The sequence below is a fragment of the Leptodactylus fuscus genome, chromosome 5 (genome assembly GCF_031893055.1).
Source record: "Leptodactylus fuscus isolate aLepFus1 chromosome 5, aLepFus1.hap2, whole genome shotgun sequence".
NCBI classification, from domain to species: Eukaryota; Metazoa; Chordata; class Amphibia; order Anura; family Leptodactylidae; genus Leptodactylus; species Leptodactylus fuscus.
Genome location: NC_134269.1, coordinates 188,723,864 through 188,738,475, shown reverse-complemented (window position 1 = coordinate 188,738,475; position 14,612 = coordinate 188,723,864). Strand labels below are relative to the sequence as shown.

The 14,612-nt window shown below is 44.1% G+C and overlaps 1 protein-coding gene across 1 annotated transcript in view; it reads left to right on the top strand.

Annotated features, from left to right (window-relative positions):
• The window catches only part of GALNT10 (polypeptide N-acetylgalactosaminyltransferase 10), a 101,594-nt gene extending 87,613 nt beyond the window's left edge, over positions 1 to 13,981 (top strand). The window contains exons 5-12 of the mRNA XM_075274872.1: positions 1,551 to 1,736; positions 2,089 to 2,272; positions 6,402 to 6,519; positions 8,623 to 8,730; positions 9,759 to 9,980; positions 10,849 to 10,965; positions 11,044 to 11,193; positions 12,814 to 13,981. Of these exons, the coding sequence (XP_075130973.1) occupies positions 1,551 to 1,736; positions 2,089 to 2,272; positions 6,402 to 6,519; positions 8,623 to 8,730; positions 9,759 to 9,980; positions 10,849 to 10,965; positions 11,044 to 11,193; positions 12,814 to 12,981 (1,253 nt within the window). The 3' untranslated portion in view covers positions 12,982 to 13,981. The remainder of the gene's footprint in view (positions 1 to 1,550; positions 1,737 to 2,088; positions 2,273 to 6,401; positions 6,520 to 8,622; positions 8,731 to 9,758; positions 9,981 to 10,848; positions 10,966 to 11,043; positions 11,194 to 12,813) is intronic.
• Positions 13,982 to 14,612: the final 631 nt, after the last annotated feature.

Genomic DNA, 14,612 nt, shown 5'->3' with positions numbered 1-14,612 from the left:
CGCAGGAGCTGTGTAAGCGAGCCGAGCGGCGGCACAAGTTTACTTTATAAATAATGACCAAAACCTACAGAGTCGAAATGATTTGATTTACAGAGATACCGCTCTACAGGTGCCGGAGAACCCAGCAGCAGTGCCAAGGGGGAGGCAGTGTGAGGCAGGGGTCCATCTGCTGCAGGGCTACTCCTGTCCAACACTGGGCAACCTTTTCATTCTCTAGTTTATTATATGTTTATGGCTTCTGGGTCGTAGAAGACATTTGCTCCATTGATGAATAACTGCTATATTGCTTACGTCTTAATTGAGGCTTCATGCACACGGCTGTTTTCCAAGCCAAGTGTAAGCCAAATGTCTTCCGGATCCGAGTGTATGTTCCGACGGATCTGAATAGGACCTGCTCTAAAAATATCGGAACAGAAGATCTGAAGGCACTTGGATAGCACACATAGTCCTGTGCATGAATCCTTAGGAAACACAAGCAAAACAGTAAAAATGGCCTCACGTACAAAATATTTTTGAGCCTTATTTACTGAGGGCCCTAAGTCTTTTACTAATGATGGTGTTTGGGGCTTCCTCCTTGTCTTCTAAGGATAACGCTGGGGACTTCATCCCTTTACTAATGATCATGTTGGGGTTCTCACCCTCTTCTAGTAATGTTAGTTTTGGGGTTTTCACTTCTTCTAGTAATAATGGTACAGGGGGCTTCCTCCTCTTCTAGTAATGTTGGTGTTGGGGGGCTTCATCCTCCTTACATGCCATAGTGTTATGTCAGAAGATTTGGACTTTAGAAATCTGGGGGCTTAGACTTAACCCATTGATTGATAAAACAAAAGGGTGGAAGTGCTGATCTGAGTGATGCGCCCCCTTCAGATTCATTGTCTCAGCTTGTCTCTCTTCGAAGAGTGGAGCAAATGATGTATGAGCTCAGAGAAAGTCTAGCACCCCACTTACTTGACGCTCGTAGTCCTCCACTGATTTCCAGTACAAACAGCCTTATAGAGTGCTGAAACTTCTTTGGCACAGTTTTAGAGACTTCAAGTGAGAAGTAATCTTAGTGTTCCTTCACTTCTGCTTTGCTATCTTTGAAGAGTGGAGAGAACACCATATGGGGCCATAGGCTTTCTCTGAGCCAATACATTACATGGAGAGTAGAGTAAGTGATATATGGGCTCAGAGACAGAGTCTATGTACAGAATCTGCACAAAGTTATTTCTTCAGCAAAGGGGCAAAGCACTATACTTGGCCATATACTTTCTCTGATCCCATACATGACTTGCTACCCTTTATATTGAGAGTCAAGCAGAGCTGATTAAAACTAAAGGGGCTTCTGCTGATACGGATGGAATGACCGTTTCATCTGAAGTTTCTAAACCGTGCCAAAGGTGTTTTAGCATTCTAGGCCTGGTTGTCTACTGGAAACAGTGGTGGTCTGAGACTACAGACTTGACTAATGTCATCTTGTATCAATGGTAGATTGACTTGTCATCTTCTTTAACTTTCACAGTGTCGTCTCTTTGCCTGACATTAATATCTCTATATCTTCTCCACTGTAGATCATCTGAAAAAACGCCTGGAAGACTACATGGTGAATTTTCCCAAAGTACGAATAGTCCGCACCAAGAAGAGAGAAGGCCTCATTCGCACACGTATGTTGGGAGCCTCTGTGGCCATTGGAGATGTAATCACTTTCCTTGACTCGCACTGTGAGGCCAATGTGAACTGGCTCCCTCCGCTGCTGGGTAAGAGAACTACCGATACTGTTCCGCCATATTGACTCCTTTAAGTCAGTGTGCTGACTGTACATACAGCAGTATGTGAATCCTACTTTTTCCGTAAGACAAAGTCCTGTTTGTGTTCTCCCTCCTCTGCATCCTCTTAGCAATCGTTCTCCAAAGGACTGGCGTTTGTCACTTCTTTTCTTGTTTTGGCGGAGTGTCTGACCTAAATCTCTTACTACAGGGTAGATCATGTACAAACAGCTCATTGCTTTGTTTCTACAGTTTGCTGTAATTACAATACATGCCAGCCGAATGACATTCACTTCAAAACAGGACTTGGATTTGTCTAAAATTATCCTCTATTCTCCCGCAGACCGTATAGCCCAGAACCGCAAGACAATCGTTTGCCCGATGATTGACGTCATCGATCACGACCACTTTGGATATGAAACTCAAGCGGGAGACGCCATGCGGGGAGCCTTTGACTGGGAGATGTTTTACAAACGTATCCCCATTCCTACAGAGCTACAGAACCCTGATCCCAGCGAGCCATTCGAGTGAGTGCTTAACATCTGTGCCCATACAAGCAGCTATGCAAAAAGTCTGCAGGAAAGATTTCCTTCCATTTGTGTATACAGCAGCCCTGTTCACTTATGTGTCTCTGTAGTAACAGACAACAAACAGACCATGTGTAGTCTGATCCACCAGAAATACTTTCTTAAATATATCCCCTAATTCTTTCTAACTAACATTTAGTGTAGTAGCAGGACGTGGGACATAGAAGAGATATGACTGCAGGACTTGTTTGTCTTCAGTTAGCTTGGAGACAATAGCAGTGGTTAACAGGAAGGGGGAGTTGTATGTAGATTGGTGTTTTTTATGTCCATTTTCGTTTCTCCTGCTCTGGCAGAGGATATACCTTATTTATAAGGAAGCGCATACCACCTCCTAAATCAGGTCCACCCTCCATCCAGCCACGTGCCTGCACTAAAATCTGCACCATCAACGTTGATGACAATTTCCATTGAAAAGCCCAATTTCATACGTCACCTGATCGGCGCTGTCACCCTGCCAGTCATTCCAAAAATATCAGCCCTTTTAGAGCTGATGCAAAGTGGGCAGTAACACTGTATGACATACAAAACAAAGCGACCCCATCCCAGGGAAACCACAGTGTTACCACCATCTTGGTTTTTAGACCCTAATTTGCATTAACATTAATAGGGCTTATATCTTTGGAATGGCTGAACAGATTTGGATAAAGAAAACTCCAAAATGCTCAGGGTAACAGTGCCTATGAGATGATGTCAGTCACTGGGCTTTTCAGACCCGTTGGCAGCTTCTCTTTAAATGGAGATAGGCACCTTAAGTGGTCCCCACTTGCCACGCAACGGACAGGGCTGTGCTGACTTATCAGGGACAGTCAGATGAGTTATAGACATGTGCCTCAGCGTCCTTCTTGTCCACTGCCAGGAGGTCGCGTATCCAAACAGAAACCATTGTTCCTGTGTTGTTATCCTTGGTGTAGACTTTCCACATGGCTGTGATAGTCCTTAAAGGGGATGTCTCATGAGGACAACCCCCGTGTATAAGGAAAAGCAAAACCAAGCTACTTCTGGTCAAACAAAATGAAAACATCCATCCATATAATGCATATGTGGATGGTTCTGCCAGTTCAGCAGCCATTCTGCAGGTGGCTTTCCATTCTGTTTCAAAAGGGGGCCCCGTGTTTGACTCCTTTATGTCTTCAGATAACCCCTACAAGGATTACCTGACAAACACTGTTCTCCAGGGCACAAGTTTTATTGTGTGCCTGTCAATAGCAATGCCGACCACATAAAACCAATACAGTGTAAACACCGACCTAGTTTGCTTGGCACAGTACCCACAGTGTGGCATCTGCCCATTATCGTACAAGGTATGGATGATTGTCTGTTCAACAATTCTAGCCCCAGAAACTTTCAATGATTTTTTTTTTTTTTTTTTTTTTGCAGTTTGCACAAAATATTTCCTTTTGTCATGCTGAATGTTTGATTGCCTAGAAAATGTGTTTCCAAGGTTGTCATGGTAATGGATCATTTATTACTGGACTGGGAGATTTCAATAACTGGGAGCACTGAGCACCAACCTGTATGGATGAATGCTGCTTAACCCTTCCTCTACCAACCCCTTCCCCCCATACATGTTTGTGCTCTTTTGTAGGTCTTATTATTAAGGTGAAGGAAGGGTTACCTCCCCCCTCCCCCCACTACATTGTTGGATTTGTCATAAATGCAGAAATTTTGTGCTTCCATCAGAATGAAAAGTATTGGATGTGTCTTGTTACCAAGATACAGCATTGGAATTGAGATATTAAAGAGCAAAAGAGCAGGGGGAGCGCGGAGGGGATACATTAGGAATTAACACAACCCTTTCTGAGGGCTTCAGTAAGTCAGATTAAAATTTTTTGTTTTTTTGGTGTTGCAGCTCTTCATAGTGATCACCCCCCTTTCCCTTTCTGAGCACTTGGCCATTCCCGTCCGCCATCTTCGCGTTCACAAAGTTATTTTCAGTTTGCCAGAGCCTGGGTCCTGCTAACTTTGTAACAGAAGCTAGACACCCATTCAGCCAAATTCTATACAGAAAAGTCAGTCGCTATAAGAGAACCCTCCTCTTCCATGTTGTCTATAGCTGTGAGCAATAGAAGTGTTCCCTGGTAATATTAGTGAAGGAGGAAGTAGCTGGCTTCTCCTCTCGTCCTATAAATGATGTAGCTGGCAGCCATGGGTATAATTCTTACAAATTGCCTGTCCTTCTTCTGGATACACAGATAGAGACATTTGTTAAGGGTCCTTATATAAACCACACGTCTGTTTTCCTCGTTCCTTCTATGGCCTCTCTATTCCTAAGCAGTCGGGTTTGATATCTTTATCTCGCTCTCGCCGCGCTGACAAGTCCTAGGTGCCGCCATTATGACTAATTACGTGATTAGCATGGCCTTTGTTTCCCGACACAGCGTGATTGAGTGAAATGTAGAGAGAAAATAGCGACACCAATACTTACTGACGTTCTGTGCCACTTCATTCTCTGAATTCTCTTCTAAAAAAAAATTGACTATTTGGTTGCCTATAAGGTCTTAGTATAGGGATATATACTGGAGCAGAGGTGTACATCTCAAGACGCATCAGTCTGACTCGTGAGCGTAAGACCTGACGGCTGCACAGGACTCTGATAATAGCTATTACATAGGATGAGAAGCGAATGATACATAGAAGGTGAGGGTCCTATCTGATCGCTGGATTATACCACCACTTTGTCATATTGGGGTTATGACCTTCAAGTGTTATTCACCCCCCCCCCCCTTTCCCATAACTCCTAAGAATGTAGAGGCTGCAGTGTAAGGAAAACCTAGGTGGGGTGCGTTTCCAAAGGTCAGACCCAGCCAGTCATGAGGTGACGGAAATACTGTAGATTTGTCGCTCACTGCGTTATAGAATGGTATTAAACCTTTCATGAGCGACTGATGCATTGTCAAAAATGTCTGACTTTTCGTGTCTTAGTAGTCAGATTAAAGCTACAGGAATAGTCCCTTCTTTACTTCCTCAGTGGTCTCCATGTGCCCAGCAGTCACAGCAGGCCCCTCTCCATGTGCCCAGCAGGTCACAGGTTGCCCCTCTCCACGTGCCCAAGTGGTCAAAGCAGGTCTCTGTCCACATCCCCAGCGATCACAGCAGGCCCCTCTCCACTTCCCCACTTTTTCACAGCAGGCCCCTCTCTACTCTCCCACTAGTCACAGCAGGCCCCTCACTATGTCCCCCGTAGTCACAGCAGACCCCTCTCTACTCTCCCACTAGTCACAGCAGGCCCCTCTCTACTCTCCCACTAGTCACAGCAGACCCCTCTCTATGTCCCCAATAGTCACAGTGGGCCCCCATTTATTTCACTAGTGACTAAAACAGGGAACGCACACAAACGCACCTTCCTGAGCAGGCAGACATACACCAGCCCACCCCCATTGGGAGTAGTCACAGTAGCAGGACCTCTAATCCAGTAGTCACGACAAGGCAGGCATCATCCTCTCTCACAATCCCAGCAGTCACATCAAGACTTGGCTCACATCCCTGTCTCCGCCATTTGCTTTCTCTGAGCGTCCTGTCTTAACTTTCTGTGGATCCCATCACAACTGTCTTGATCCTCATTAACCTTTGCCTTACTAAAAAGAGGAGAGACAAGCTCCAGCAAGCTTCACTTCTTCAATTTACAACCTACAGACATAGGGGCTTCTATACGAGAAGTGAAATTTGTAGGAAATAAATGAAGCGTGTAAAACACGAGCGAGGTGCGAGACATATTAATGTACAAGTCTAAGACCAAGGTAACATTTTTATTCTTTGTTATACGCGGTCCCCATGGACTACAGTGTACAGTTTCTTGCCCTAAACAGCTTCATGTTGATCATTCTCAGCATCTTAAGTATAGAAAATGCCCCGCGTCTTGCGGCCTTCCGGCTCAGTAAAGCATAGCCGCACACATCTGCTGTAAGCCGCCCCAGAGCTGTGGGATTAATGGTTAAGAACATGGAGCACAATCAGAGAATCCTTCAGACAGCGGCGGTCATACAAATGAAGTGTTGTCCGTGCCAGCAGGGCAGGCAAGTGATCTGACCAGGGAAATATATTGTCTCCATCACCTCTCTTCTCATTGCAGGTCTCCCGTCATGGCTGGTGGGTTATTCGCAGTGGACAAAAAATGGTTCTGGGAGCTCGGAGGCTACGACCCGGGGCTGGAGATTTGGGGAGGAGAGCAGTATGAAATTTCGTTCAAGGTCAGTCTGCAGCTTCGCCCGTCCTTGTGCCAGGGGCATATGCACATTGCCATGATAGGTTAGAAAGAGGACACACTCCTCCAAGCCTCCGACACCTGTAAAAGCAACAAACCTGCCGCCTGCCACATTCCCGTTTACCAGATAAAGTCGCAGCCCGCACCCCTCGTAATTAGTCACCCGCCGCCAGCCCCTTTGACGGGGTAGGGACAAGTCGCACAGAAACAGCTCCGTTTATTGTCCTGAAATTAAGATAAAGTGGCGCAGTCATCTGGAGCTGATAGATTAATAACTGAGCCGAAATCACAAGCACAAAGGGCTGGCTGCTGGGAGGGGGCGGACGGAATCTGGGAAATGAAGGATAGCGAGGCTATAGGGGCTAACTAAGCCGATTTATTTTCATGCTGAGCTCATTGCATTGCACAGAATCGTACAGAGGACTATCTGGATGGGTATGTTAAACATGAGATGAATGGCGGCCGCTGACTGCAATGGCCTCTGCAGCACAACAAGGCTGGCACAAGTACCGCTCTGGGAAAAGGTACTAAAGACATAATGTGGTCCCCTCCAGTGATGTCTCCTGCAGACGCTGACACTAATGGACTGTCCTTAGAGACCAAATAGCAAGTGTATTTGTGAGTTTACATAAGGTTTCATTCTAGAGTTTTATTGTATTAAGGTGTGTGGAAAATTAGGATTAGGGATGAGAACTTCTATGGGCACAGCTAGGAACATGACTCGACAGACAAAGGCAGAATCTTCTTAGGCTGGGTTCACACAATGTCTTTTGGCTCGTAATTTGGCACGTAGATGCCGCGGGAGCTTTTGCGGGCCGTATACGCTCCCATTGATTTCAATGGGAGCCGGGACCGTATACGCGCCGCTATTTTGCGGCCGTGATTTTGCGTCTACGTGCCACATTAAGTGCCAAAATACATTGTGTGAACCCAGCCTTATACTGCATTTGGGGCAAAGGGACCCATTTCTGTAGGGCCCTAGTATGACTATAGCCTCTGCATGGCCCACTACCTTACATATATGGAGTATAATATTGCTTATTGGTTCTCATACACATTACATATATGGTGTATATTACTACTTTATATATACTATTATACTTATAGGATCTCATACACATTACATATAATGTATGGGATATACTAGTACTTTTAGGTCCTCATAAACATTACATATAAAGGGTATACTACTACTGCCTATAGGTTCTCATACACATTACATATAGGGGATATGCTACTAATAAGTTATCATATGCATTACATATAGGGGATATGCTACTAATAGGTTCTCATACTTAAAATAGTAGTATACTCCATATATGTAATGTGTATGGAACCTATAAGTAGTTTATCCCCTATATGTAATGTGTATGGAACCTATAAGTAGTACGTTATTCCCTATATGTATTGTGTTTGAGAACCTATAAGGGCTCGTTCACATCTGCGGCCCGGCACTCCGTACTTAGGTTTCCGTTTCCTGCCTAAAACAGAGGCAGGAGATGGAAACCTGCAGGAGTCTCTCTCACCCATTCATTTGAATGGGTGAGAGAGATGTCCGGCCGTGCGCGGCGGTGAGCGTTTTAGGCTCTCCACTGCGAAACCGGGTTTTATAATCCGGACACAGAGTTGGACATGCAGTACTCTGTGTCCGGATAAAAAAAATCCGGTTTCGCGGCGGAGAGCATAAAACGCTCACCGCCGCGCACGGCCGGACCCGGTCTATGGTTTCCGTCTTCTGGCATGCAGAAGACGGAAACCATAGAACGGAGACCCCAAACGCAGGTGTGAACCCAGCGTAAGTAGTATACTTATAGGTTGTCATAGAACAATACATGTAGGGTATATGCTACTACTAATAGGTTCTCATACATATTACATATAGGGGATAAACTACTGCTTATAGGTTCTCATACACATTACATATAGGGAGTACACTAGTACTTATAGGATCTCATATTTTAGGTATATGGGGTATATGAAGCGTAGAAGTGTACTTACTACAGTTTGTAGGTTCACATTAAGTAAGGAGAATGGAGGTTGTAGTACACGTGGTAACGTTCAGTCAGTCACCATGTTTTCTTCCTCATAGGTTTGGATGTGTGGAGGCCGAATGGAAGACGCCCCCTGCTCACGAGTCGGACATATATACCGAAAATACGTACCATACAAGGTTCCTGCAGGAGTCAGCTTAGCCAGGGTAACTGTAACCGATACACTCTTTTCTCACTTTTGGTGGGGGGGGGGTCTCAAGGAGACCGATCTGTCCCAGTCATACACTAAGGAGACATACATGTGTCTATAAAGCATCAGACAACCAATATGGCTGCTGTTGTATTTCCAGCAGAGGGTTGTCACTCAGCTTTCTAGGGTGCAGAATTTGGAAATCTGCCTTGTTGCGCAGTTATAGCCTCCATATCATACAAAATAACTAGGGAGATTTGCTGTTCAGGCTTCTGGAAAGTTGGGTAACACCCAATACAGCTATAATTATAGCTGGAAATGGATATCACCTATGGAACACAGATCCATCTGTAGGATAGCTGAGTAGCTGTAAACTTAAAGGGGTTGTCCAACCCCTTTAAATTTACAACTAAAGATCAGAGTGGAGTAAGGCAAGTAAATCCGATTCTGGCGGCCGCTGTCCCTGGGCAGTCAGCTGAATACATTCACTGTTACTGAACAGAGACACCCGCTGACAACCCGGATGACAGGATGGAGACGCCAGGGATAGCAGCCCCAGGGAGTTCACAAAAATAGCAGCCCCTGCGTCCCTCGGCGTCAGTCTGTTTTAGGGTGTATAACACCTTGCAGAATATAATCTAAGCGGATGGAACCACCATTATAGCAGTACAGTTGTAATCCATGTGGTCTTCATGTCCAGGTATGACATTCTCACAGTCTTCAGCATTATTCTGCATCCCCAGGCGCTTTCATGAATAGCGATTTCCATTTATACATGAGCGCCATCTAGTGGACAGGGCATGTAAGTGATCCAAACAAGTCTTCATGTTATGAAGACGCTCAGTACACAGTATATGTACTTTTTAGAAATATATCTTCACTTTCTGTCTAATGATGTTCCAGGTTGTCAGTTCTAATGATTTCTATAGGAACCAGATGCATGGTGTGAACTACACCCAGCAGCTGGAGTAAATATTGCATGGACATGGTCCACCTTAGTCATTCTTTGATGAAACTTCAGTCTAATTTTTCTTCTTCTTGCAGAATTTAAAGAGAGTTGCAGAAGTTTGGATGGATGAATATGCGGAGTACATCTACCAGAGGCGTCCGGATTACCGCCACCTGTCACCGGGTGATGTGGCGTCTCAGAAGGAACTACGTGCCAAACTGAACTGTCAAAATTTCAAGTGGTTCATGTCCAAGGTGGCATGGGACTTGCCCAAATACTACCCTCCTGTGGAACCTCCTGCAGCTGCGTGGGGAGAGGTAAGAGAGCGGTCTATCTACATGACTGATTTTATCTATAGATATGCACCATGTGAAATAATTGTTCACCAAGAGGAGTCTCTTATGGCAAGGAACCAGATTAATAAGATAGATAGAGTAGGGAATAGAGCTACTCCTTATGATCTCCCATAGACATGCATACTTGGCTCAACTGCATGTGCATGTCTTCTTAATGGGGAGAAGGACTGATATTTTCTGAGAACAAAAGGAGTGGGTGTTGAAGTTTAACATGCCTGATCCTTCTTGCCTCTAACATCATCTCTTTGGGACAAAGACATAAGATAGTTGGTCGATCCTACCAAAGACCTCAAAATTACAGGTTAGAGACAATATGTGTGGCTTCACTGCTCGTAACATATACAGCTATCTAGAGAGGGGTTATAATAATTTTTTTTATTTATTTATTTTTTAATGATAATGACCCTTTCAAGGGGTTTTCAGGGACTTGCATATTGTTAACCTATCTTTAGCATGTGATCAGTGGGGGGGGTCCAACACCTGGGACCCACACGGATTAGCTGTGGTGCTCAGAAGTACCCTGTACCAGTGACATCACTTACATTGATTACATGGTAGAGTATCATCTCAGTCCCATTCAAGTGAATGGGGCTGAACCGCAATAATGAGCACAACCACTCTTATATGTACAGCGCTGTGATTAGTGCTCAGTGAAGAGGTCGCAGTACTTACCCAAATGCTACAAAAAGCTGATCTGTAAGGTCCCTGGGTGCCAGATCTCCATGGGTCACATATTGATGACCTATCCTAAGAATATGTCATCAGATTTAATATACAAGTCCCTTTCATTTAACTCTTATCTGACCACCTGTCACCCTCTACTGTACAGATTCGGAACAAGAAGGTCGGCCTGTGTGTAGATGCCAAGCACGGATCTATGGGGTCTGAGCTGCGCCTGGACACCTGCACCAAGGGGCGTAAGGTCGACGGTTGGAGCAGCCAGCAGGTACACGTGTGACCCTTCTGCACGGCGAGACAGAATGGCTGCTATGTGAGAAGGACACTGACATGTTGTTTCTTACAGGTGTTCACCTTGGGCTGGAGGGAGGATATTCGTCCTGGAGACCCCTTACATACCAAGAAGGTTTGCTATGATGCCATATCACACACAAGTCCTGTCACACTCTTCGACTGCCATGGGATGAAGGGGAACCAGCTGTGGAAGTACAGAAAGGTGAGCGCCTGCTTTATGCCACATACAAGTCTTCTCATGACATGGTAATCACATTGTAATATTGAGCTTTTCTTGGAATACTGGACTTACTAACTAGACATACTGTACCGTCTGGTGACCAGCCATTCCTTCTGACCCCTCATATACACGCACACTCTGCTTGGCAGAGCATGGGTGTGATCTGAATGCCCCCAGCTTCACTGAAAAACTGCGCAGACGTCGGGAGCACCTGAGATGGGACTATTTGGGCTAATCTTTGGGCAAGTATGCAGCTTTTTTTATTTTTAATGCAGCCACAGATTGTGTTTGTAACAGATCGATTTTGGGTCCATACAGACCTCTGGGTGATATGGTGTCTTTAATCTCCCTGACATGTTCCCTTTAAATGGTCCTTATAATACTTCATTTCCCAGTGGTTGGAGGCTCAGTGGTGTCCCAGGGATTCTCCCACAATGACCACTTAGAAACAATTCATAGGGTAAGTTATAACCACTATCCACTTTAGACCCCCATGATCAGGCAAAAGAGTCCCATGCCCCCATTTGAATGTGGGGACTGTCACAAAATATTGGATGTTCCCAGTGGTTAGACTCCGGTGATCAAACGCTTGTCATCTACCCATAGGATAGATGACTGTAGGACAACCCCTTTATCCACCTAACGGCCCAGACCCCCGGATCAGTGTGTTACTTCCCAGCCTGAGGACTCATGACAATGATAGGCTATGTAGGAACACAGCAAATTACAAAGGGAATGTAACACCCAATGGGGGCGGCTGGGTGATTTTGCGTAAAAATAAAATATCCTATTTTTTTTTTTTTCCTTTAATAAAAGTTAATGGCCGATTTCAAGAAATTTTTTCTCAAAATTTTTTTTTGATTAAAGAAAATATATTTTTTTAAAAAGCGCTGAGTGATCTGTCATAGGGGGAAAATATAATTATATATACCTACTGCCGCTTTCATTGTCCTACCCCCCAGCTATTCACTACATGAAGGAACTATCAATCATAGCTTATACAGGGAGAAGAAAGCCTGCGTGTGACTTCAGGGTGGGGCAAATATCATTTCACGATTTTAGTGAATATTTTTGAAATGGTGAATTGATTAAATTTGATGAAATTCCCAGCAGTGCACCCAGTTGTCAATTTACTGATACCTTCCCAGGAGGAATAAAAGAGGAACAATACAGTGCAAAATTTTAGTAAAAGACATTTAGACTGGAGATCTCAAAAAGGCCTCTTTGGGTACTAAATGTTACCGATCTCCAGGTCAGTGTTGTATTTTGGGTTTCCAGGCTGGAACGGGTGAGGTGACAAACATAAAAAAATAGTGTTACTCACCTCTCCTAGGCTTCGGCGCAACTCCTTGGTGTCTTCTAACTGATGTTAAGAACTGCTGAGGCCTGTGATTGGGCCTTAGTGGTCACGTGGTTTTGTGATACATATATACTAGTAAAGAGGAAGTCGATCAACTCTGGTGCCGATTCCAATCACGTGACACTGCCTTGAAATCCGACATGCTGCACTGACAGAACTAGGCCCGAAATAGATCAAATTTAGTCTCTCCTGGTTGAGCGTGTGACATATCGGAGCTGACGAGCATATTTGTCTTCTTCTAGGACAAGACCATATATCACCCCACCAGCAACAGCTGTATGGACTGCAGCGAGTCCGACCGCAGGATATTCATGAACATCTGCAACCCGAGCTCCCCCACTCAGCAATGGACATTTGAGAACACCAACTTCACAGTCTTAGAGACCTTCAACCGAGACCGGGGCTTATAACAGCGGAGGAGGAGTATACATATATAAATAGGAATATATATATTTTAAATCTATATTTTTTACTGTTGGGTGAGAGATTGTTTCCTTCTGGCAAGAAGATTTATTTTTCTTTTCATTTTTTTTTTCCATTTGTGTTATAGGGTTAAAAAAAAAATTAAGATGGGAGACGTTGAATGTGTAAATGTAGGCCGAGTTGTTTCTACATGATGCTGCGAATAAATTAGCGTAAATTATCCATTGCCGTTACCTATAGCAACCAATCAAACCCAACCAATGAAGGCAGCAAGCAGATGGGTGCTGTGGGTGACGTCTCCCCCTACTGGGCCTCATGAGAAGAAACCAGTTAGACTCCAGTATTTACATGCAGTGTTAAAAGTGCTGTGCAGGACTTCAAAAACATGGCTGCTTTCTTCTTCTCCGGATGTGACATCATGTCCGTTGGTCACATGGCCAAAACAAATGGGACTGAGCTGCAGAATGGCCATGTGATCAGTGGAAATGATGTCACTTTCCGAGAAGACGACAGCAGCCATGTTTTCCAAGTCCTGCACAAAAGACGTGATCTGATTGGACGCTACGGGTGACGTCTCCACCGCACTGGTTTATAGACCTGGGACTCGTATAGCAGATGCTGTGGTAATCTAATAATGGCTATAAGGCTTTATAATACAGAGAGCTCTGCAGGCATGCTGGGCATTGTAGTTTCACAGCTGTTGTCGAGCCGGTGTTTGCCGACACCATAGTAATGACTTTGTGAATTATGCATAAGACAATTGTTACTTATCAGACCGCTCCGTCATGCATGTATTACCTTCCAAGACAATCCCTCAAAGTAAAATTCACCTTCTTGTGATACAAATGCAAGTGACAATCCAAAATGTCTGACCATAACCCTAAAATGCCCCATCAAGGTAACTTCTGCCCGTGCTTAGAGAAGGTTGCCCATATAGGCCCTTATTCTTTTGTCCAGAAATAAGAGGTGCAGGACCCACCTTGTCTGGGTGCTGACAAAGGGGCTTCTCCCGCCTATTTAATCCTTTTCCCGGATAGATTTGGGACCTATATGGCTAAGCGATTTTTTTTTTCTATTTTTTATGACTTTACAATAAAACAGAACAAAAAATCTGTATCTGAACTTCTCAGAGTTTGTTTTTTGCGGGACATATTGTAGTTTTCTTTGGCACCGTTTGGGGTACATGCAATTTTTTGCTCGCTTTTTTAAATTTTTTCGGGTGGCAGGGTGAACAAAAAAATAAAATAAACTGCAATTTTAACTTTGTGTTCCTCATGTGGTATAAATAACATGATAACACTCTGGGTGGATACCACTTTTTTTTAGTGTGTTGGGCTTTTTTGTTGTTTTTTTTAATTTTTCCATTAAAAAGAGGTACTTTTTTTTTTACTTTGCTTTTTTTTTTTTTACATTTTATTTTATTTTTTTTTTAGTCCAACTAATGGACTTTGACTTGTCTATCCTATTTTAGCTTTCATATTTATTTTTATCATGTTTCTGTTCTCAACTCTGTGGAAGGTTATCCAAGTGTCTGCAATATGGGCAGGTTCCTTGTCGACATCCATCTTACAGATAGTGTTATATTACCACAGCATCTACAAAGTAAGGGGTTTAAACC